The sequence below is a fragment of the Notolepis coatsorum genome (genome assembly GCF_963971535.1).
Source record: "Notolepis coatsorum genome assembly, chromosome: 13".
In the NCBI taxonomy this organism is placed as follows: domain Eukaryota; kingdom Metazoa; phylum Chordata; class Actinopteri; order Aulopiformes; family Paralepididae; genus Notolepis; species Notolepis coatsorum.
The window spans coordinates 13367834-13391473 of NC_140177.1; the positions used below are offsets into that span (position 1 = coordinate 13367834).

General features: G+C 40.9%; 1 protein-coding gene across 2 annotated transcripts in view; it reads left to right on the forward strand.

Moving 5' to 3' along the window:
• Positions 1-2006: 2006 nt before the first annotated feature.
• The window catches only part of sdr16c5b (short chain dehydrogenase/reductase family 16C, member 5b), a 73182-nt gene continuing 51548 nt past the window's right edge, over positions 2007-23640 (forward strand). The window contains exons 1-4 of one of the 2 annotated variants that reach the window (XM_084326875.1): positions 2007-2270; positions 3673-3757; positions 4609-5024; positions 12957-13088. In XM_084326875.1, coding sequence (XP_084183001.1) covers positions 4704-5024; positions 12957-13088 — 453 coding nt within the window. In that variant the 5' untranslated portion in view covers positions 2007-2270; positions 3673-3757; positions 4609-4703. The remainder of the gene's footprint in view (positions 2271-3672; positions 3758-4608; positions 5025-12956; positions 13089-23640) is intronic. The other variant, XM_084326874.1, reaches the window with a different exon arrangement.

Below are 23640 nucleotides of genomic sequence, written 5' to 3' on the forward strand. Positions count from 1 at the left end.
TAATAAACTTTTCAATCAATCAATCAATCAATCAATCAATCAACCAGAGCTCAGCCAGCGGCGAGAATATGCTCAGCGATGCCGCTCGCGGCAGCATATTCTCGCCGCTGGCTGAGCTCTGGTGTCCGCTGGAGCAAGCCAGAGACAGCCGGCGATGCGATATTTTATTGGTTTGTCATGACAAACCAATTACATAATCCAACATATGTGTAAAGGCACAACATATTCCAGTTAACGGTATCTTTTTTTAAATTATTCGTTACGGCGTAGTCGTTCTATATGAATTGAAAATGGGGGACCCTGATGTAAACAAGACAAACGTCTTTCTCAGGTCTGCATCCCCTTAACAATTGTGTGTATTGAGCCGTACTGTATTGTACCCATTCTGCAATCTGTTAAATAAAGTTCTCATTCATTCAGTCAATACTTCCATGCGTATAAATTGAGGAAGGCAGACGCGGGACGGACTTCTGCCGCTACACACAGCAGAGCGGCAGCGCTAGCGCGGGTCACGTGGGGGTCGCGGCCAATCAGAGGAACCCGGAAACCGAACTCTGTTGCGGAAAGTATAGACGCTACCAGGCAGGTGAAGCAACACTCGGACGAGGAGTGGCAGGAGTGCAGGCCTCATATCCAGGCTAGGTGATGACGTGATGAGTCTCAGGTGCGTAGGATGGCCCAGGTAGACAGAGTGGTGATGAGGAGACAGGAACCAGCCCATATAAGGGTGTGGAGACCTGCTGCCAGACAGGGGAGAGGAAGGCCCTGGCTGTGGCTGTAACACAATGTACTGTAGCTGGGTCCTGTTCCATTTAGTGCTTTGTATATAAGGAGGATTCTAAATATAAGGATTCTAAATGTTACTCGAAGCCAGTGCGGAGTAGCTAACACTGGACTGATTTGGTCTCTCTTATTGGTTCTAGTAAAAAAGCTGAGTTTTGAATGAGCTGGAGCCTCTGTTTTTTTTGTTGGGAGGCCAGTAAGGAGTGCATTATAGCAGTGTTGTAGTTGAGTCACTAAATCTCGAGTCCCCAGTGTTCGAGTCCGAGTCCAAGTCTGACCCAGATAGCAAAAGATGTTAATTCAATGTTAAATTATGGTAAAAAATTGTTGATTTTTGGTTAAGGTCGACGATTGATGGTTGAATCAACATTGATGCCTAACATTGATCCAATATAAAATCAACTAAAATGTTATGGTTGAAAACCTAACATTGATTCAACATGTAAGTCATAGACCATGCACTTTTTGTATCATTTCAATGTCAGGCTTCAACATGGATTCAATATTTCTGCCTCACCATATTTCAATGTTGATTCACTCATAATTTGCTATCTGGGGAGTCACCAAAGAAGAGCCTGAGTCGAGTCCGAGTGCAGTCAATGCTCGAGTCCAAGTCCAAGTCGAGTCACGTGTCCTGAAAATCAGTCTGTTTTCTGTTCGTCTATTTGTCTTTTCCATTGACTGTAAACTCGTCGTGGCTGTAAATGAGGGAACCCTGAATTAAACCGTGAACCTTGAACCTTGGAATAAAGTTTTGTATAGAATAGTAGGGAGTATGACGTTTAAACACACACACGCACACACACACACACGCACACACACGCGTGCGCGCACGCACACGCACGCAACCTCCACCAATGTACAATTTCTTCGTCAAATGTATACTCTCTTTTTTAGAAAATTTTTGTATCACAAACAATACTGTATTTGTAAATCTTGTATGTCATAAATGTATAGATGTAGCAGTACTGTCTATCTGTATGTCATGTATGTCATATTGTGTTATGATGAATTGAAAATGGGGGACCCTGATGTAAACAAGACGAAAGACTTTCTCTGGTCTGCATCCCCTTAACAATTGTGTGTATTGAGCTGTTAATAAAATGTCCAATCAATCAATCAATCAATCATACACGGACTCAGATTCCCACAATGCCTAGCGCCCGAGAGTGGTGGGCATTGATTGGTTGTCATGTGAACACTCTTGGCTCTGCTCTGAACATAGTGGACTTTTCCTCCTCCAGCCAGAAGAAGGAATAACAGTAAACTCGCTTCCTGTCTGTCGCTATAATAATAACGTAATGGTGTGAAGAAACCCTGGTCTGGCTAGAGGTCAATTTGAAGACCGGAAAGAACACATTATCTCTGTTGTCCTTGTGCCAACTTTCACCTACTAACAGTACAAAGGTCGCGTTCATTACGCCGTGGTGGAAGAAGAGGGACACACTCTTCTATAAAATACACCCGACTCGGATCTCTCTCTCAGGGTAGGTGAACTAATTTCTCTGAAACCAAGACGATGTGTTCATGATGTACATGATGTGACAGTTCAGTTGTTGGATGACAAAACGGTTCGATAACATAACGGTTTGATAACGTAAGTTACGTAACTCTTTCTCCGTTTGCCTGAAGCTTACTAAACCGTTTAGTGCGTGTTGTCTGCAGACCGAGGCTACTCGCACCCACTGTAGCCAACAAGTTACTTTCAATCTCTTTAGTCTTAACCACTGAATAACTTTATGTGTCTACTCTGCATTGTATATTATTATGTATATTGAAAATGTTTGTTGTTTACACTTGTTTACGTACTTGACTTTCTATTTTATATATATAAAAAAAATCATGCCATGCACTTGTCCTAATAAACTAACCTACACTGTAGCATGCAACACTTTGATGTACATTGTTACTCAGCTTATCGTACAGAACGTGTAAGTCGCTTTGGATAAAAGCGTCAGCTAAATGACTAAATGTAAAATGTAAATATATACTTATCTATTTTATCTAGCACGCTCTCAGGAGCAGAAAAGAAGCATTTCATACTAAACGTATTCTGTATTTCTGTATGACTTGAACTTGGAAACTACAAAGTTAAGCTATAATATTTTATTACTGGATAGGGCGAGATGAAGTTGATTCGGGCTGTGGATTTATACTTCAAAATTGGAGATCAAGATCTCTTTTTCAAGAGAGACCCATATGAGTTACAGTTTAGACACAGATTACCAGACAAGTCCAACAACAAACACACAAACAAACAAGTAGAACAAAGGAAATCAAAGGATACAACTACAGTGAGTCAGCATTTAAAAAAGTCAAGTGTTCAACACTTTAAAATCCCCCAACTGATTTATTTGTCACAAGAAGGTTGTCCTGAATGATTGGGATACTTTTAACATGTATAACCAACACTAACCTTGAAGTTCCTACGGTCTTCTATCATGTGGCACAGCCTCCCCCTCAGCGTACGGACTGCCCAGACCATACAGGCTTTTAAATCACTCTTGAAAACCTATACCTGTTCTCCTTGGCCTTCCCCCCTACTTAACCACCACTAGACCCCTGGCCCCTCTATCCTCTTTGTTTTACTGTGTCCTACCAGTTTTTATTACTTTCATTGCTTTATTATGTTTTTAATCCTATATCTTGCACCATATTGTTTTGTTTTTGTTGCTTTCATTGCTTTGCTATGTTTTTTTTTCTTTATTTTAATCTTATACCTTGCCTCACACTAATTTGTTTTTATCAACTTGCTTGTGAAGCACTTTGGTGTCAGCTGCCGCTGCCTGGAAATGTGCTATACAAATAAAACTGACTTGACTTGACTTCACTCTTCCACTAAATAATCGTCCTTGTCTATATTACTACCTACTATGTCTCTACTACTAGGCACACCATTTTCAACACTGTTTGATGAACATTGTCAATCAGCTGATAGAGTTGTGCCTTCCTGCTGACCCGTCGTACAGAACTTGTAAGTCGCTTTGCATAAGTATCTTCCAAGTGACATGCGTGACATAAGAGGTGTAGCAAGTTTAAAAAAATTAATTAAAATCTTACATGTGAGCCAATATTGACAATGTTGAGTTATGCAATATGTTACCGTTGATGTACATATATTTAGATATAATTTGTTTGTGTGTTAATGTTGTTGTGTTTTCTCGGTTGGTACGTTTTGCTATGTTGTGTTTTCTCGGTTGGTACGTTTTGCTATGTTTTAATTGTAATTATGTTTTAATTGCTAATGTATATGTTGTAATGTTTTAATGTTGTCTCGGACGGAAGACTAGTTGACGTCTCGGCGTCAGGTAGTGGGGATCCTTTGCTAATAAACAAATAAACAAATGAACAAATAAAAGCGTCAGCTAAAAGACTAAATGTAAATTTAGATACCGTACTTTTCGCACTATAAGCCGCACCTGAATATAAGCCGCAGCAGCTAAATTGAATGATGTGTACATATATAAGCCGCACTGGACTATAAGCCGCAGGTGTTTTAATGTTTAATTACCATATGTAATTAGCATTGGGACACAATACTGTCGGACAAATAACAAGAATTAACTAATTTACAAGTTGTATTAAGTTTAGCAAATAAGGGAACAGATAAATAAAATGTCAATGCAGTCAAAAAAGCAATATTTCGATTTTTACATTTTCGGGTTTGGTCACGTCGAGTCACATATAAGCCGCACCGTTATATAAGCCGCAGGGTCGAAAAATGGGGGAAAAAGGTGCGGCTTATAGTCCGAAAAGTATTCAACTTTAACTTTAATAATAAAAAATTAATGAATAATTATCTCTCTCTCTCTCTTTCTCATCCAGAACTCTATCCGTCCATTCGTCCATCCATCCATCCGTCCGTCCGTCCGTCCATCCATCCGTCCGTCCATCCGTCCATCCATCCGTCCACCAGCACCATGAACTTCATGCTGGAGACCCTGCAGGTGCTGCTGTTGTCTCTGTGGTACAACATCGAGTCCTTCTTCCGCATGTTCCTCCCGACCCACAAGAAGAACATCGCCGGCGAGGTGGTCCTGATCACGGGGGCGGGCAGCGGCATCGGCAGGCTCATGGCCCAGGAGTTTGCGGGTCACGGGACGGTGGTGGTCCTCTGGGACATCAACCAGGAGGGCATGAAGGAGACGGCCAGGCTCGCCAAGGCCGCGGGCGCCAACAAGGTGGCCTACTACGTCTGTGACTGCAGCGACCGGGCCGAGGTCTACAGGGTGGCCGATCAGGTGAGCGAGATGGAGTGACGGGAGAGAGTGAGTGATGGTGAGAGAGTGAGTGAGTGAGTGAGTGATGGAGAGAGTGAGAGGGAGTGAGTATACTGCACCGATGTGAAAATTGTGGCCGATACCGATAACAGATATTAATATGGCTGTTCTGGCCGATACCGATATTTACCGATGTCGATATCTCTGTATAGAAAACACTTTTTTATGATAATCAAATAAAGAGCTATTTTCCAAAACGCATTTTTTTTTTTTTTTTTTTTTTTGTAACTTATTTTCAGAAATGACTGATATTTAAAAACTATTTAAGACCTGTTTAAAAAGGTAAAAAATGTAAAAAAAAGAAAAAGGAAAAAAATATATATAATTTTAATAACGGCCCTATCTTGATATCGGAGCGATACCGATGTGTAAAAAAAAATTACCATATTGGCTGATATATTGTGCATCACTAGGAGTGAGTGATGGAGAGTGAGAGAGATTGATGGAGTGAGAGAGAGAGAGTGAGTGATGGAGATAGTGATATAGAGTGAGTGAGAGTCAGAATCAGAAAGTAGTTTTCACATAAAAGGAATTTGATTTGGTGGTTTTTGGCGCGACATTGACGGACAGACAAATACATGGTAAATGGTGCATTTACATACCAGCTTTTATCCAAAGAGCTTTACAATTTGTTCCTCACATTTGACCCATTCAGTCACACATTCACACACCGACTGCGGCCATGCAAGGTGCCGACCTGCTCATCAGGAGCAGTTAGGGGTTAAGTGTCTTGCTCAAGGAGGACACTTCGACTGCTCTACCTCCCGCCCGAGACAATTATGGTAGAATAAAAATAAAAAAGGTGGAATACATTTTTTTTTGAAGATAGAAGCACAATAGAATATAATGAGGCAGAGGGAGCAACACAATTTAATAAGTATATTCTATTATTATAATACGACTAAAACGCTGGTGATTGGTGAAAAAGCCCGAAGAGAGAAGTTGATTGCACACCTTCAACCCTCATCTAAGGACACCAAGGGAGAAAGTGTGTGTGTCATGGTTTACTGTCCTCTGGGGTCCAAATGTCCTCACAGGCATTGAAAAACCTGATATGCGATAACCTGGGAGGAGACTTTTGTGAGAGGGTGTTTTGTTTGTGCGTGTGTGTGGAGGTATCAGATGTAAAATAATCTGTCCCTGCCTCACTGCCTGTAGTGAGTACGGCTTTCAGCTACACATCAAGACATCCAGAAAAGCTCAGCGTGTGAAATGATTCTCTCTCGTTTTGTGTGGAGCCCCAGAGTGTCCATAGTGAAAAATAAATATATACCTCTAGACCACGTTTTACTACATCGAGCGCTCGAAACGTCGGATACAGTTCCCACCCTTTTGGGCTAATTCGTCCGCACAAATTAAATAACCTTGGCGGTGAACAAAGGCTAAGTCATTCATTTCAGCCGACGGTCTGCTTACAGCACTTGTCCTGGGTTATCTAAGCTTATATAAGTAAATACGCTTTACTTTAGCTGATGAGTCACCAAGACATGTTGACAATACTTGCTTTACAAGGGATTATTGTTAGTAAAAGGTGATTAACAGGGATATTGGAAGCTTTGGTGAAAGCGTTGGCGTTTTTAGAGTGCTGGATGCCTTCCCAACAGCTCATACCACTTAAGTTTTCCTGAAAAGAGAATTAACTCGTATCTCTGGAGCTAAATATGGTACCACTTTTCTACTGGTTATATTTTTTACATCACTGTGCAGTGTGCAAAGACGAAACGATGGTGATCAACAACAAATGTACTATAATGTACTCTCAACACGTGGCCGTGTGAACCAAACTAGTCTAGACAGAGCCGTGTGAACCAGACTCTAGACAGAGCCGTGTGAACCAGACTAGACAGTCATGTGAACCAGACTAGACAGAGCCGTGTGAACCAGACTCTAGTCTAGACAGTCGTGTGAATCTCTCCCAATTTTCTCCAAAAACTCACCACAGTCCAAAGCCTCCTTTCCCCAAGAATAGTAGAGTTTTTAGTCCATAATTTGTTCACCAGCTCTGCATTTTCATGACCAAGCGCTTCTGATCAACTTGACGCATGCATACTACGATGGAATAATGCCCTACACCTGGTAAAACCAGCGAAAACGACCCAAGTGTTGGGCCTGAGTTCATCCTAGGCTGCAAGCCTAGCTTAGCACAGATGAATGGAAGCGGATACAGACCACTAGCCTAGATGATGGCCAAAAACACCTCTCCAGAAGTTGTAAGCTAGGCTAGTGGTCTGTGCGTTCAGTAGAAAGCTATTCGGCTGCAACCTAGCTGATATTAGCACAAATTAGTGGAAGTGGATAAGGACCACTAGCCTAGATTAAAACTCTGGGAGAGGTGTTTTTGGCCAACAGCTAGGCTAGTGGTCCATATCCGCTTCCATAAATTTGTGCTAAGCTAGGCTAGCTTGCAGCCGGATGCATCAATTATATTGGATAATTTCATTTTGAATCGATGTATCAAGATGCCCACAAGTAATCTCCCTTTATACTCCTCTAATGAAATACTAACCCAAATACACATACTGAACAATAAATACATATGTTTTCAGCAGGGATGTCCGATATTATCGCCCTACCGATATTATCGGCCGATATCGGCATTCAAATGTGATATCGGTTGATATCGGTATCGGAAATTAAGAGTTGGACAATATCGGTATATCGTTATCGGTAAAAAAGCCAATATCGAGCATCCCTAGTTTTCACACTAAGTTTAACAAAGATCTTAGTTCCATTTGAGTTGATCATCAGACTCTACTGGGCTCCAACTCTGGGACATCATTAATCTACTAGAGTAATTAATCTTTCTATTACTAGAGTAATTAATCTACTAGTGTACTAGAGTAATTAATCTACTAGAGTACTAGAGTAATTAATCTTTCTATTACTAGAGTAATTCTTCTACTAGAGTACTAGAGTAATTAATCTACTAGAGTAATGAATCTTTCTATTACTAGAGTAATTCTTCTACTAGAGTACTAGAGTAATTAATCTACTAGAGTAATTCATCTTTCTATTACTAGAATATTGAATCTTTCTATTACTAGAGTAATTAATTCAAGAGGTTTATTTGTCACATAAATACCAGGGCATGGTAATCTTTCTATAACTAGAGTACTTCATCTTTCTATAACTAGAGTAATTAATCGTTCTATAACTAGAGTAATTCATCTTTCTATTACTAGAGTAATTCATCTTTCTATTACTAGAGAGTAATTCATCTTTCTATACCTAGAGTAATTTATCTTTCTATTACTAGAGTAATTCATCGTTCTATTACTATAGTAATTCATCGTTCTATAACTAGAGTAATTCATCTTTCTATTACTAGAGAGTAATTCATCTTTCTATAACTAGAGTAATTCATCTTTCTATTACTAGAGAGTAATTCATCTTTCTATAACTAGAGTAATTCATCTTTCTATTACTAGAGTAATTGTTTTTTAAGGCTTTATAGTGTTTGTGTTTACTGTGAAAGCTGTCTCTCCACCTCAACCTGAATCTACTCTCTCTTGGCTGAGTGCTGGTCCGAGCGACAGCAGCCTGTGCTATCGAACCGAGAACCTCCGGATTACCAGACGACTGCTCTACCTCCTGAGCCACTGTCTGTCGCCCGTGTGTGTGTGTGTGTGTGTGTGTGTGTGCGCGCAGAGAGCGGATCCATGTGTTGTGTAAACAGTCATGCCGTGCTGAATGGCTGTGTTGGTCTGATTCTAATCACACGCACGCACACACTGACTGACTGAGCCACCACCGTTGTTGATTTTGCATAACATATTGTATATATATATATACACCTGCCAAACCGGTTTAACGGAACATCAGATGGCCCCCTGCAGCCCTGAATGAAACACGATAGTTATCTCCATTCAAATGTATTGTCCATTGTTTTGGCTTCAGTCAGGTACAAGGCTGGTATGGTACAGGTATGGTACAAGGCCTGGTGCAGGTATGGTACAACTACAAGGCCTGGCATACACGGTATGGTACATGTATGGTACTGTCGGGGATTTCGACCGTGCTCAGATACTCTCTCAGATACTCCCCTTCCCTCCCTCGAGTCCCTACATTCCACCAGGGCCTTGAGGAGGGCGAGGAAGATCATGGCAGACCCCGCCCACCCGGGTCACAACGTCTTCATCATGCTCCCCCACGGCAGGCGGCTACAGCTGCCCAAGACATTAAAGTCCCGCCATAGACTCAGTTTCTTCCCCTCAGCAGCTCGCCTGGTAAACGAGTCAGGTGTCCCCCTGCTCCCCCCCCCTCTATGGCGAGCTGCTAGGGCTGGACCTCTGGACTTGAACTTTGTGTTGCACTGTATCCATGTCCCCAACCACCGCACTTTCACAGTCTCACTGTTATGTCCTGTCTTGCACTTTACTTAAAATTATTTATTTACTGTTGTATTGTTCTTAATTGTGAAAAAAAAGTATGCACTGTAATGCCAAAACACGTTCCTTTTTGTACATGTATGAAATGGCGAATAAAGTAATATGAATCTGAATCTGAATCTGTTGCGACAAATAATTTAGTTCTATTCAGATGTGGATTTCTTTTATAGTTTAATTATACAAAATTAATAAGAATAACAGGGCAGTTGATGCTGAAAAAAAAAATACAACAGAATATATTCTTGAGCCAGTGAGTCCCTAAGACGAAATGCCACACAGACTGGTGGGTCCAGTTAGCTGTCCAGCAGTTCACCTCAAGAAGCTCCCGTCTGTCCAGTGAGTCTGTCCATAATAGCAAAACGTAGGAGTTCCTGGCCCTCCCTCACAGAGAGAGAACTCTCAAGGTCGACCTACACATGGAATGCCGGTTACCATGGAACCTCAACAGTAGATATGGCATATTGTAGACACTGTTTCATAGTCCTTTTACAATAGATATAATTATAGATGGATAGATAGATATTTAGATAGATAGATGTATAGATATTTTACAAATCCCCCCTATGACCATATTCATATCTATAAAACCACCACCACAATATGAAAACGGCTAATAATTAATCATACCAAAATAAAAATAAACAAACAAATCAAAACTCCATAGACTCTCCAAACATGAATCAACATTTCTCATACACTCAAATCTTCATTAATTTGACCAGTAGGGCAGGCTTGAGAACTGGAGAGACGCTCCACTGTTTATTCGTCCTCTCATCTGGTTTCATATATATATATATATATATATACACCATTCAATGCTGATTCAAAACAGTTTTATGGAGCAATACAAGAGGCCTATTATGATTGGTGGCTTGAGGCCTAGGGCCTTGGTAGGACAGGTTTGTTGTTTAGTGGGTGTAATTATGCTCTTTTGGGGCCAAATTGCTTGCCTTGTCCCTTTTTTGGGAAGGCATGTTAATCTTTTCATTGTCCTTTGCCTTTGTGGCGAGGTCGGAGCGTATTTCCCCTATTACCCTATCCCCTGTTTTTTTGCCAATGAATAGTGTGAAATATGATGCCCAGGTGTGCCTTTTTGTCTTTAATTTTGACAGAGTGCGCCCTGGCCAATAGCACCTGGTCCACCTGGAGTTCTTTTCACTTTTCCTCTGTTTCTTTTCCACACAGAATCATCTTCGTTGACTGGACCTTTTGCGCTCCTGACCTGTGTGAATAAAACTCGAGACATCTTAGTTAATTAGCTTGCACTTATTCACTCGTCAATGTCATAATATATAAACAATGTAGATAACACTCTGATGAATGATTTAAGAACGATTTATCGTGTATTCAATTGCCTCCCCGCTAGGGCTGCACGATTAAGCGTAAAAAAAATCTCGATTCATAGAATTATGCGATCTCATTTCTAAATCATCATCATCATCATCATTTTATTTATCCGTACATGGAATCACCACAGTCCAACAGTACATATTCACATAATTCACAAAAAATACCATTAAATGACGACGATTATGATGCATTTGCGTCAAAAAGGAGATCAGTTGCATTAAAACACTTGCTCCTATTCCCCTATGCATTCACGTCACGCTGCATTCACGTGTTGACATCATCATCATCATCATTTTATTTATCCGTACATGGAATCACCACAGTCCAACAGTACATATTCACATAATTCACAAAAAATACCATTAAATGACGACGATTATGATGCATTTGCGTCAAAAAGGAGATCAGTTGCATTAAAACACTTGCTCCTATTCCCCTATGCATTCACGTCACGCTGCATTCACGTGTTGACTTATTTGCTTCGGAACAATCCCAGTTGTGATATCAATCACACTTACACGATGTAAAGCAAAACATGCTATTAATTCAACATTCATCAATATTAGGGATGCTCGATATTGGCTTTTTTACCGATACCAATATTCCGATATTGTCCAACTCTTAATTTCCGATACCGATATCAACCGATACCGATATATGCAGGGTTTCCCCCCCAAAAAACTGAATAATTTCAGGTAACTAATAATTTCACTGGATATATATATAACAAATATTGTTATTGTTTTTTTTTTTTTTTAAACCGATACCGATATTTTCCGATATCACATTTTACTGCCGATATCGGCCGATAATATCGGTCGGCCGATAATATCGGACATCCCTAATCAATATATTTTCCTACTTTTGTGTTGACTTGTCGCCAGATTCCTGTTTTTGGGCTCCAGATGAGAGGTTGGAGCTGGACAACGGTTCCATAGCCTGAAGTCTTATAGTCATACAGTCCAAAGTTTATAAAAATCCCACAGAACATTTTTGAATGAATTTTGTAATGTTTGTACCGGTAAAAACAGCGTGATTATCCAAAATGGCCGTCCACTTCATAACATTCTGACGCTAGAGTTGGGACAAAGGTGGGAACCGAAAGGGGTTGGGGACAGGGGTTAGAGAGTTCCCATGTTTGTAGTGGGCGGAGATGGAGCAATAAATACATGTAGTGAGCAAAGTAGCAGTAGAATCAAAGTATATTTAGAAAATTGTGAAATTTTGTAATGGATAGAACTAAGAACTACTGCAAGCATATGTATACACGATGAGATACAAGACAATGGCTCAGGGCCATATGACACTTGTTCAGAGACACTTTTAGTGTATGGGTGTTTGTGTGGGTGTCACTTTTCTATGCTTTCCCACACTGCCTTCTAAAAAGGGTGTACACTTTTATAATATGTAAAAGGGGTTCTTAGCTAGCAGCTATAATCGGGGCTAATAATATTAATATTGAATATATATTAATTAGTGCTGTCAATCGATTAAAATATTTAATCTGATTAATCGCAAATTAATCGCATTTCTTTAATATTTTTTTTTATAAATAGTCACAGTACTACACCATGTAGTATTCTCTCTAATCACAGTACTACACCATGTAGTATTCTCTCTAGTCACAGTACTACACCATGTAGTATTCTCTCTAGTCACAGTACTACACCATGCAGTATTCTCTCTAGTCACTCTCTCTCTCTAGTCACAGTACTACACCATGTAGTATTCTCTCTAATCACAGTACTACACCATGTAGTATTCTCTCTAGTCACAGTACTACACCATGTAGTATTCTCTCTAGTCACAGTACTACACCATGCAGTATTCTCTCTAGTCACAGTACTACACCATGCAGTATTCTCTCTAGTCACAGTACTACACCATGCAGTATTCTCTAGTCACAGTACTACACCATGCAGTATTCTCTCTAGTCACAGTACTACACCATGTAGTATTCTCTCTAGTCACAGTACTACACCATGCAGTATTCTCTAGTCACAGTACTACACCATGCAGTATTCTCTAGTCACAGTACTACACCATGTAGTATTCTCTAGTCACAGTACTACACCATGCAGTATTCAGTTTTAAGGACACAGCTTAAGGTACTACAGCTTGTTGTTTTAGACGGTGTGACCTTTGCCCCCTGCAGGTGAAGCGTGAGGTCGGTGACGTGACCATCCTGGTGAACAACGCCGGCATCGTCACGGGCAAGAAGTTCATGGAGGCACCAGACTCACTGATAGAGAAGACCATGGAGGTCAACACCATGGCTCACTTCTGGGTCAGTACCGCACGCACGCACACCTACACACACACACTAGGGTTGTCACGATACCAACAATTTTGTTTCGATACTATACCAATATGAATTTCGATACTTTTCCTCAAAATCGGGGAAACCCTCTCAGATGTCATTATTGTTCTTTATTTTAAAACACATGAAAAAAGTAGTAGAACGCGCTCACCTCACTAGACTTGACACTGGGTGCTGTAACCTCTGATATCATACATAAAAAATAGGGAAACAATGTCCAGGCACGCACTCCAGGTTTTTCCAAATTTATTGGCAGCCTGTAATCATGACGTTTCGGTGTGAACACACCTTCTTCAGAATGGCTTGCAAAAACACAACAATGAATATTGAAATGAACAATGTTACCTGTTTATTGCACAATTTTTTTTTTTTTTTATTGGATTCTATTATATGTTGTACCACTGTATTGCACATCGTTGCGGGCAAGACCACCCGCATTTCATTGTATACTTGTATGCCGTGACAATTAAACACACATACATGTGACTTGACTTGACTTGAATGAACAATGACAAGAATAAATAAATGTAATTAAAAGCAATGGCATTCAAAATGCTGGAGAACTTTTTTTGCACTCAAAACGGTTGCTGTACAAGGTTTCTGAACCCAGCTTTCTCAACTGTGTATATATATTGGAACGTGGTCCACACAGATGAACTCTGAGACTGCCCTGTTGAGCCTTTTATCATCTTTGGACTAATTTGTGTACTTAATATGCTGCTAAAAAAAAAGCTGGGAGGTTAGGTTGCTTCTGAGTGGGGGGAGTCACTCTATGAGCCAAATGCAGCAGACTTCTGTAGTTAAAAAAAATTCAAGGGGTAGAAAAAGTATGCTATTATTATTATACATTTGTCATAGCAGAGGGCCTAATTAGTTTGAGATACCATAACCTAGAAAACATTTTGATGAGTGAGACTGATTATATATAGCCTATCATAATCTAGAACTAGGTTTATGTCATATTGTAGGCTGTTTAACAAAAATAAAATAGATTTCCGTTGTCTTTATATGTATATGAACCATTAAATGGGCAATTGTCAAATGTCTCTGTATAAATCACGTTTGTGACTACCGTAAGCTATAGAGATGCACATGTGCATCAATTAATTTCTGTTGTGGGTAGGCAACAGGGGATGCTGTGTTTACTATCTTTCAGTACGGCAGTTTAGGCTATGTATAGCTTACTATCAGGCTTTTCAATTTATTTTCTATTCTTGCAAATAGCATTGTGGACATTTTCTAATGCTTGTATAAGGAACTGTAGTCACGAGAGCTAGCATAGCTCATCCGATGAATGTTGGCATCAATGGCATGACTACAGTACTGATAGGAGCTACTGTAGCATTAACGTAACGTTAGTTATCATACCATACCATCGGCAATTGCAGTGAGGATCTTTATTAGCGTTAGCTAGCTAGCACATTTAGCATAGAATAAACTCGGCTAACGTTAGCTTATATAGCTAGCAAACTATAATTCTAGTTAAAGCTAGCTAGCTAATGTTAATCAATAAAGATCCTCACTGCGATTGCCGATGGTTATGATAACTAACGTTACGTTAATGCTAGCTCTCGTGACTACAGTTCCTTATACGAGCATTAGAAAATGTCCACAATGCTATTCGCAAGAATAGAAATCTCAATCTCTCTCCATCAGAGCTCTCTCTTCCGGTAAACTAGCGCAACGTCATCACTGACAGCAGCGCTGTGCTCCAATAGGAAGGCATTCACATGCATAAATTAATAAATTAAAGAAAAAAAAAATGTTTTCCAAACGCAGTATAGTATCATTTCGAACACTCTAGTACCGCGGTACTATACTAATACCGGTATACCGTGCAACCCTAACACACACACGCATATAGTACGTACATGCATACATATATATATATATATATATCATGTTACTGGCGCCCAGAAAAGTGGCCGTTTTTAAACTTGAACTTGAGGACTGCATACTTAAAGCACATGCATAAGCCTGGTGTCTTTTGAAAGATAACATTCTGAGGTTTCTTACACAATAAAGAAAAATCACCTTTAGTGCTAATGAAATGGAGTAACATAGGTCTGAACTTGAGTTGTAGAAAAACTTGTTACAAATTTCATAAAAATCTGTGGGGGGCATTTTCATTGGCACATGGCACAGGGGGCAGCATTTTTTGTTTTCTTTTTTTTTTTTGCTTTGAAATATTATAGTGAAATATTTTGCACTGTTGTCGCATTTATCTTGTTGAAATCCTCCCACAGGTTATTTTTTTTAAGTAGAGTATATTAAGGAGGCTTTTCTCTGTAGCTCAGATGTTTTGTTTGAAGGCTTGCCAAACAAAGAGACAATCAAATCAAGGATAAAAGATATCCCCATGTCAGCTTGAAGTGTCGACGCATCAACGAAATGTCAGAAAATATCAGAGAACAGCAAACAGCTGGATTAAAAGATGCTCCGGTGTGCAGCTTAAAGTGACCAACTACAGCCCCCAGATAACGGAGCTCAGTAAAGCAAAACTGTTTGTCTGCATTGCACCCCCGCCCCAACTCAGATTTATGGTTGATACAACCATCATAATAATATTGTTAATAATAACAATAACACTAATGATGTAATAATGTAAAAATTATCATTAAAAATACCTGATTAATGAGAAATGTTATTTACGATGCATGGAATATTGTTGAGGCACACTAGTTACAACTATATTTCAAACAGGCACTTCATGTCAAAAAGGTTGCTGACCCCTGAACTAGACTATTCTTTTTTTTTCATAAAAAATAAAATAAATAAAAAATTATATATATATATATTTTTTTTTATCATTTCATTTGGGCTGTGGGGGGGGGGGGGTGCTTAATGTAAAAGACTGACCTGAGGAAAAGGCTGCAGGGAGAAAGCACTGCAGTCTAGTAGATTTTGTGTTTTGAGCACAAAGTTCATCATAGATCTATCTTTATTTTGCTCTCAAAGTGCACCAGATTGATGCATTTAACTTAAAAAAGAAAATTCCCCGGACCCCCCCTAGAGGCACAGCACCGCTGCTGAATATTTTTTCAGGGGAAACACTGAATGTAATAGAGTAACAGAGGTTTGAACACACTGAAGTAAAAGTTGTGTACTCTCATTTCTATTTAGTGGTTGCCAGATGCCTGTTTTTAAGTTCCAGCTGAGAGGTAGGAGGCCTGAAGTCCAAAGTTTATAACAATGCCACGGAAAATGAGCGTTTCACACAAAGGTTTTTGTAATGCGTGTACCAGCGTTAATTCGGCATGATTATCCAAAATGGCAGTCCGCTGCCATTCATTTCGAGGCTCTAGTCAAAACAAAGGACTTCTCTGGCTTCTTCTACCGCTTTCCTGTTGCGATCAGCCCCAGCATGGGATATCCCTGGCTCCCAGCATGGGATATCCCTGGCTCCAGAATTTCATTGGCTAAAAAGGTGGTCAATCATTTTCGCCATCAGAGGTGACTGGTCCGTTCAGAACCGGACGTGGTCACTTGTCCGAATGGCTTGTCAAATGACGCTCATCGGATGTTTCGTCGTGTAACTCGAGACTGAAGGGACGCAATAGGTCGCGAGTGGTGTAGATCGAACGGTGGGACGTTTAACGTTCCAACAATGTATTGCATGATCGGAAGATAAGCGCAAAGTGGTTAAATAAAAAAACCTTCCATACTGAGGTAGAGATGTTTGTGATCATGTTCTTAACACTAGTTCAGTCTGCCTTTTGTTTTGATGCACCAGATTCCTGGAATGATCTTCAATGCACACTAAAAATCAATACTCCACTATCCTATGGACAATTTAACACTAGAACAGCCATGGAGAAAATGTCACTGATTCCCGCCGGAAGGGGTCAGATGACCCCACAGCTTATATGAGGACAATAAACAGTGTAAACTACTGTATATAATTACCTCTTTAATATAAAAATATGAGGTTTACCACAGGTTTGATTGACGCATTTCTTTTTTAATAATTAAAAATATTATAATAATTTTTTTGGATGGAAGAGCCACACATTGACGGGCAAAGAGCCACATGCGGCTCGCGAGACATGGGTTGGCCACCCCTGCGCTAGACGCTCGCAAAGTGCTGTGACTTTCCACATATATATCCATATATATATGTGGAATAATGTTCTAATTACATTTTCCTGAAGTCATTTTGAAATTTCAGAAACCGTGCCAGATAGAACGGGTACTTTTAGGAAAAGTCATTGAGTGACAGAGCTGGAGCTCGACCGAGTGACGAGGATATATTTATTGAAAATGCCTAGGGGTCATTTGACCCCTTGTCGGCTGTGCTAGTGTTAAGAACATGATCACAAACATCTCTTAATTATCACCAGTTATGAATCTAAGAGCAGAGTGATAGACAGTGTCTAGGAGGGTGCATTTCTATAAAGTACTGCTCTTTCTGCACATCAAAGGGAAGCTGGATCTGTTTGTGTAAAAGAACAACCTCTGGTGTTCAGAATCGCATCCTGTATGATAAGGTGGGTTCTCTCTATCAGAGACGAAATAGACATTGGTATCCGTTTATCTTTAAGGTAATTGGAATGATGGAAGATTGCCACCATATAATCACAATGATGCTAGATTGTAAAGTATGAGATTAGTCAGATGAGGACAATAATTCCAATCTAGCATCATTGTGATTATATGGTGGCAGAATCGCATCCTGTATGATAAGGTGGGTTCTCTCTATCAGAGACGAAATAAACATTGGTATCCGTTTATCTTTAACACTTTAACTGCCCAAGGTTAAATTCATGATATACCATCCCTTGCCAGCTCTATTTAACATGGAGAAGTTCCCCTTCTTTGCAGGGCTATAACTTTTTTAATTCTATTGCTAGATTGCCATTATTAGGGCCCATTCAAGGTCCTATATGTATTGTTCATGGTGTAGCAACGTTAAACTTTTTCATTCACATATTCATACTAAAATATGAATATATATGAGTATAAGTATGTTTTCATCTCTTTCTGCAGCTTTCTCCAGAACGTGATTTATAGCCCCAAATGCATTATATTGATGATGAAATACAGTTTGGTAGGAATCTGTGCAAGATCAAAAATTTCAATTGGACGTACTTCTAGAATTTACTACACGTCATCTGATGTTGACCGGATGGGCGAGGGGGCGTTTATAATTCCGTGGGCAACGTTATACCATTCATCTAATGTGGGTCATATGTTCATCATAGCAGTTAGTATCGAACACGGTAATACTACACGCTAAAACTCACCCCAGTCTCCTCGGGCCGTTGGGCGATCAGCGTGGAGTAGACGGTTTTCAATTATGGGATGTTGAAATGCCGGATCTATTTCCAGGTTGTATAATAGTATATACGTCCAAACCATGTTGTTTTTTCGAGTTATTTCCACTGATCGATGTTCACTGTGTGAAGACGGAGTCTCTCTAATATTAGCGAGTGCCCGGACCCCATATGGAGTGAGTCCTGCCGGGTTAAAGGTTGACATCCGGTTTCGATCTGCCGATCGGCCACCAGATGGCGCTCTTGAACCGCTAGAGGGTTGAGAGGAGATCAGCACTGTGTGTCAAGGCTGCGGAGGGGAAATATGATTTCGATCACAGATTTTTGAAATATTGATATCAAAGACGAGTTACGGCGTCCTAGGCAACTTGAGCATGGCTAGGAAAGACGCCTAAACACGTTTCCGGCAGTTAAAGTGTTAAGGTAATTGGAATGATGGAAGATTGCCACCATATAATCACAATGATGCTAGATTGTAAAGTATGAGATGAGTCAGATGAGGACAATAATTCCAATCTAGCATCATTGTGATTATATGGTGGCAGAATCGCATCCTGTATGATAAGGTGGGTTCTCTCCATCGGAGACGAAATAGACATTGGTATCCGTTTATCTTTAAGGTAATTGGAATGATGGAAGATTGCCACCATATAATCACAATGATGCTAGATTGTAAAGTATGAGATGAGTCAGATGAGGACAATAATTCCAATCTAGCATCATTGTGATTATATGGTGGCAGAATCGCATCCTGTATGATAAGGTGGGTTCTCTCTATCGGAGACGAAATAGACATTGGTATCCGTTTATCTTTAAGGTAATTGGAATGATGGAAGATTGCCACCATATAATCACAATGATGCTAGATTGTAAAGTATGAGATGAGTCAGATGAGGACAATAATTCCAATCTAGCATCATTGTGATTATATGGTGGCAATCTTCCATCATTCCAATTACCTTAAAGATAAACGGATACCAATGTCTATTTCGTCTCTGATGGAGAGAACCCACCTTATCATACAGGATGCGATGACGAGTGCCTTATTTATCACCAGTTATGAATCTAAGAGCAGAGTGATAGACCGTGTCTAGGAGGGTGCATTTCTATAAAGTACTGCTCTTTCTGCACATCAAAAGGAAGCTGGATCTGTTTGTGTAAAAGAACAACCTCTGGTGTTCAGAATCGGCAAGATGCTGGAACTCCAGGTCTTTCTGCCCCACCAGTTGGTTTGAGCTCACTCATCCTACACTGAACGTCTGCCTGCAGCTGAAGGCTTTCTGCATGCAGCTGGTGTCATTGTGCCTGCAGCTGATGTCATTCTTTCTGCAGCTGATGTCATTCTGCCTGCAGCTGAAGGCTTTCCTCTTGGCATTGATCAGATTGTATTTCAGTTGTATTTCAATGTAATTTTCATCAAACCAGTCCTGGTTCTTCCCAGGGTTCGAAATTCAGTTAAGGGGGGCAAGAAAAGCCCCCGACACTTTGCACAGATGTTTAGGCCTTAGTATGCACTAGGGATTAGCATTTTAAAGAAAAATCCAGATCGATTGATCGCATGCTATACTCGAGTGATCGTGTATTACTCGAAAAGGGGAAAAAAACTTTAAAACAAATTTAAAAAACAAATTTATATATATATATTTTTTTTGACTTATTTCCTTTCATTCACGTATACATGTTTAAGGAAACCAACAAACAGTTATAATCTTACACATACATGTGAAAAAATATGTAAAAAAGAAATTCACGATTTTTCTCATAACTACGACTAACGTTTACTCACGCCCATCCTTAGTATGCACACGCACAGTATAATATGCATGTAATAAATAGTTTGTTAATAAACTCTGTTACTTGTTTGTAAACAAAGAAATGTACAATCGCCTTGAAAATGACGTCAGTGTCCTCTTACCGTTCGCCGATGAGACTGGATGAAAAAGATCCCACTTATTTGACGGCGATCGACTCGATCCATTTCCCGTTTGTATAATTGTCATGTACAAAGGTCTAATGACCATATAGAATATGACTGGAGCGGGCTGTACATGAAACCAGCCCGTCCAGCAGATGCTTTAAGCACAGTCCCGGGCAGGTAAGAAACAACAAAGCGTTTTCCAAATAGTAAATAATATTTATTGAAGCAGGGATTTAAACCCACAACAATATCAAATCAGGGTAAAGGGTAGGGGAGAACAAACAGAGTATACATACAGACAAACAAACACTTAGCAAAATATCAACGTGTCCATCATAGGACACCACAACCATTTCAGGATTAATCCACACCAAGTGGTAAATGGCACTAAGCCACACAATATCACAGCACAGCTACAGCTAGGCAAGAAGGGCAACCTCCTCACTCCACTCTGGAACGTGGCAGTGATTCAAATGAGGCGCCCCGATGTGTGTCATCTTCCAGGTTAATAACCACTCGTCTCAGACTGCCTACAGGTGCAAACAGCAGGTGCAATCAGCCCAATCAATGAGACGAGTGGCATCTGGGAAGGGGAGAAAGAAAAAAGGGTTTAGGAGATGACACACATCACACATAAACAAAATAACACATACCGGTATTACATATACTAACCTGATGTTACATGGTGTTAAAAATATGGCAATAATGATAATGAACAACCCACGTACGTGACAATAATAATAATAATAAACGCCCAAATCATGTAGATTATTGAGTTATGGCAGCGATCCATGCACGCCAGTGTGTATCTGTAGTCCCGCAACATTATGTGAGTGCCGGACGCATTTCCCAGACGCACCGAGATCCCGTGAGATCCATTTCCGGTTGTAACTCGCCGATCATCCACCAGGCGGCAGTATTGAAGCGTTGCAGAGTTGTGCAGGCTCCCACTGCATCAGACCAGGCTCCGTGAGGGAATTATGAATAACATGGCGAAAAAATTAAATATGATCTCAATAACGTCGTACGCCGTGGAATGGCAGAATTAGCATGAACTTGAATCACGTTGTACGACATTTATGGCGCAGGATGTGTTAAGGGGGGCAAAAAAAGCCCTGGAATGTTTTTATTTCTAACCCTGGTTCTTCCTGATCTTGTAACCGATGGTGTCCCTACTGGTCTCGAGGATTGTGTCCTGATCTTGTAACCAATGGTGTCCCTGCTGGTCTCAAGGATTGTGTCCTGATCTTGTAACCGATGGTGTCCCTGCTGGTCTCGAGGATTGTGTCCTGGTCTTGTAAATGGTAAATAAATGGTGCATTTATATAAGCCCTTTCATCCAAATCGCTTTACATTTAGTCATTTAGCTGACTCTTTTATCCAAAGTCACTTACAAGTTTTGTACAACAAGTCAGCAGGAAGGGTAAAACTCTTATCAGCTGAGTAACAATGTTCATCAAAGTGTTGAGTGTTACAGTTTAGGTTAGTATATTATGCCAAGTGCATGACAGTAAGGTTAGTTAGGGTTTGATTTTGAGACAGGAGATGACTGGATGAGGAGTTGGGTGGCTTATTTAGTCAGGAAGGGGCGGATCCTTCTGACGTTGCGCAGGAGGAATCTGCAGGTTCTGGTTGTCGCTGCGATGTTAGCGGAGAAGTTCAACTGGTCGTCAAGGATAACACCAAGGTTCTTGGCGGTCGAGGATGCGGCCACAGCTACATTCTCGACTGTGATGGAAAGGTCGGTCATGTGTTTTGCTTGGGTTCAGTTTGAGGTGTTTGGTCATCATCCAGGCGGAGATGTTGGACAGACAGGCCGAGATCCGCTCAGAGACGTGGATATCTGAGGGAGGGAAGCAGAGGAAGAGTTGAGTATCATTGGCATAGCAATGATACGAGAAGTCATGAGACGTGATAATATTACCCAGAGATTTAGTGTAGAGGGAGAAGAGAAGGGATCCTACGACCGAGACCTGGGGGACACCCGTCCGCAGGGGGCGGGTGGCCGACAGGGTCCCTCTCCATGATACTTGGTAGGAGCAGTCACTGAGGTATGATGTCGGCCATGTCAGCGCAGAGCCAGCCACTCCCATTCCTGTGAGGGACGCGAGAAGGATCTGATGGTTGACTGTGTCGAAGGCTGCAGACAGGTCTAGGAGAATCGGGACAGAGGAGAGGCCTTTCACCATTGATAAGTGAAGTGCCTCTGTGACCGCAATGAGGGCCGTTTCTGTGGAGTGACCAGTCCTGAATGAAGCCTGACTGATTAGGGTCTAGGAGGTCATTCTGTAAGAGATAATCAGTGAGTTGGTTGGATACAGCACGTTCAAGTGTCATAGAAAGGAAGGAGAGAAAAGAGACGGGACCATAGTTGTCTATGACTGTGGGGTTCAGTTTTTTTTTTATGAGCGGTGTGACTGGCTTGTTTTAGGGAGGTTGGGACCACTCCTGAGTTGACGGAGGGAGTTGATGGTTGCAGTTAGGAACGGGAGGATGTCTGGTGCTATGGTCTGGAGGAGTGGGGAGGGTAACTGTTCCAGCTGGCATGTAGTCTGACGGTTCAACGTTACCAGTGTCAGGGTCTCTGCGTCTGTAATGGGAGAGAAAGATGACAGTGAAGGATGAGGTTCTCGATTCAGTATTTGGAATGGGTGCGGGTTGGGAGAAGGAGTTGCGGATGTTCTCCACTTTCTCCTTAAAGAATTTTCCTTTACAATTTGTTCCTCACATTTGACCCATTCACTCACACATTCACTCACCGACGGCGGAGGCGACCGTGCAAGGTGCCAACCTGCTCATCGGGAGCAGTTAGGGGTTAAGTGTCTTGCTCAAGCTGGAGTGGAGCGGGAATCGGATTACCTGTAGCCAATGGTGTGCCTACTGGTCTTGAGGATTGTGTCCTGGTCCTGTAACCGATGGTGTCCGATGGACCCTGGTGATCTTTGTGATCTTTGACCCTGGTGATCTTTGACCCTGGTGATCTTTGTGATATTTGACCCTGGTAATCTTTGACCCTGGTGATCTTTGACCCTGGTGGTCTTTGTAATCTTTGACCCTGGTGATCCTTGACCCTGGTGATCTTTGACCCTGGTGACCTTTGTGATATTTGACCCTGGTGATCTTTTGACCCTGGTGACCTTTGTGATCTTTTGACCCTGGTGATCTTTGTGATCTTTGACCCTGGTGACCTTGACCATCTTTGCACCTTGCAGCTCAAAGTGCTTCACAGCAGTAAAAAACATGTTTTGCCACAAAATGTATGGATTAAGAGCAATGCATAAAGTGCAGACATAACATCAGGCATAAAATGAGCATAAAATAGACGGTC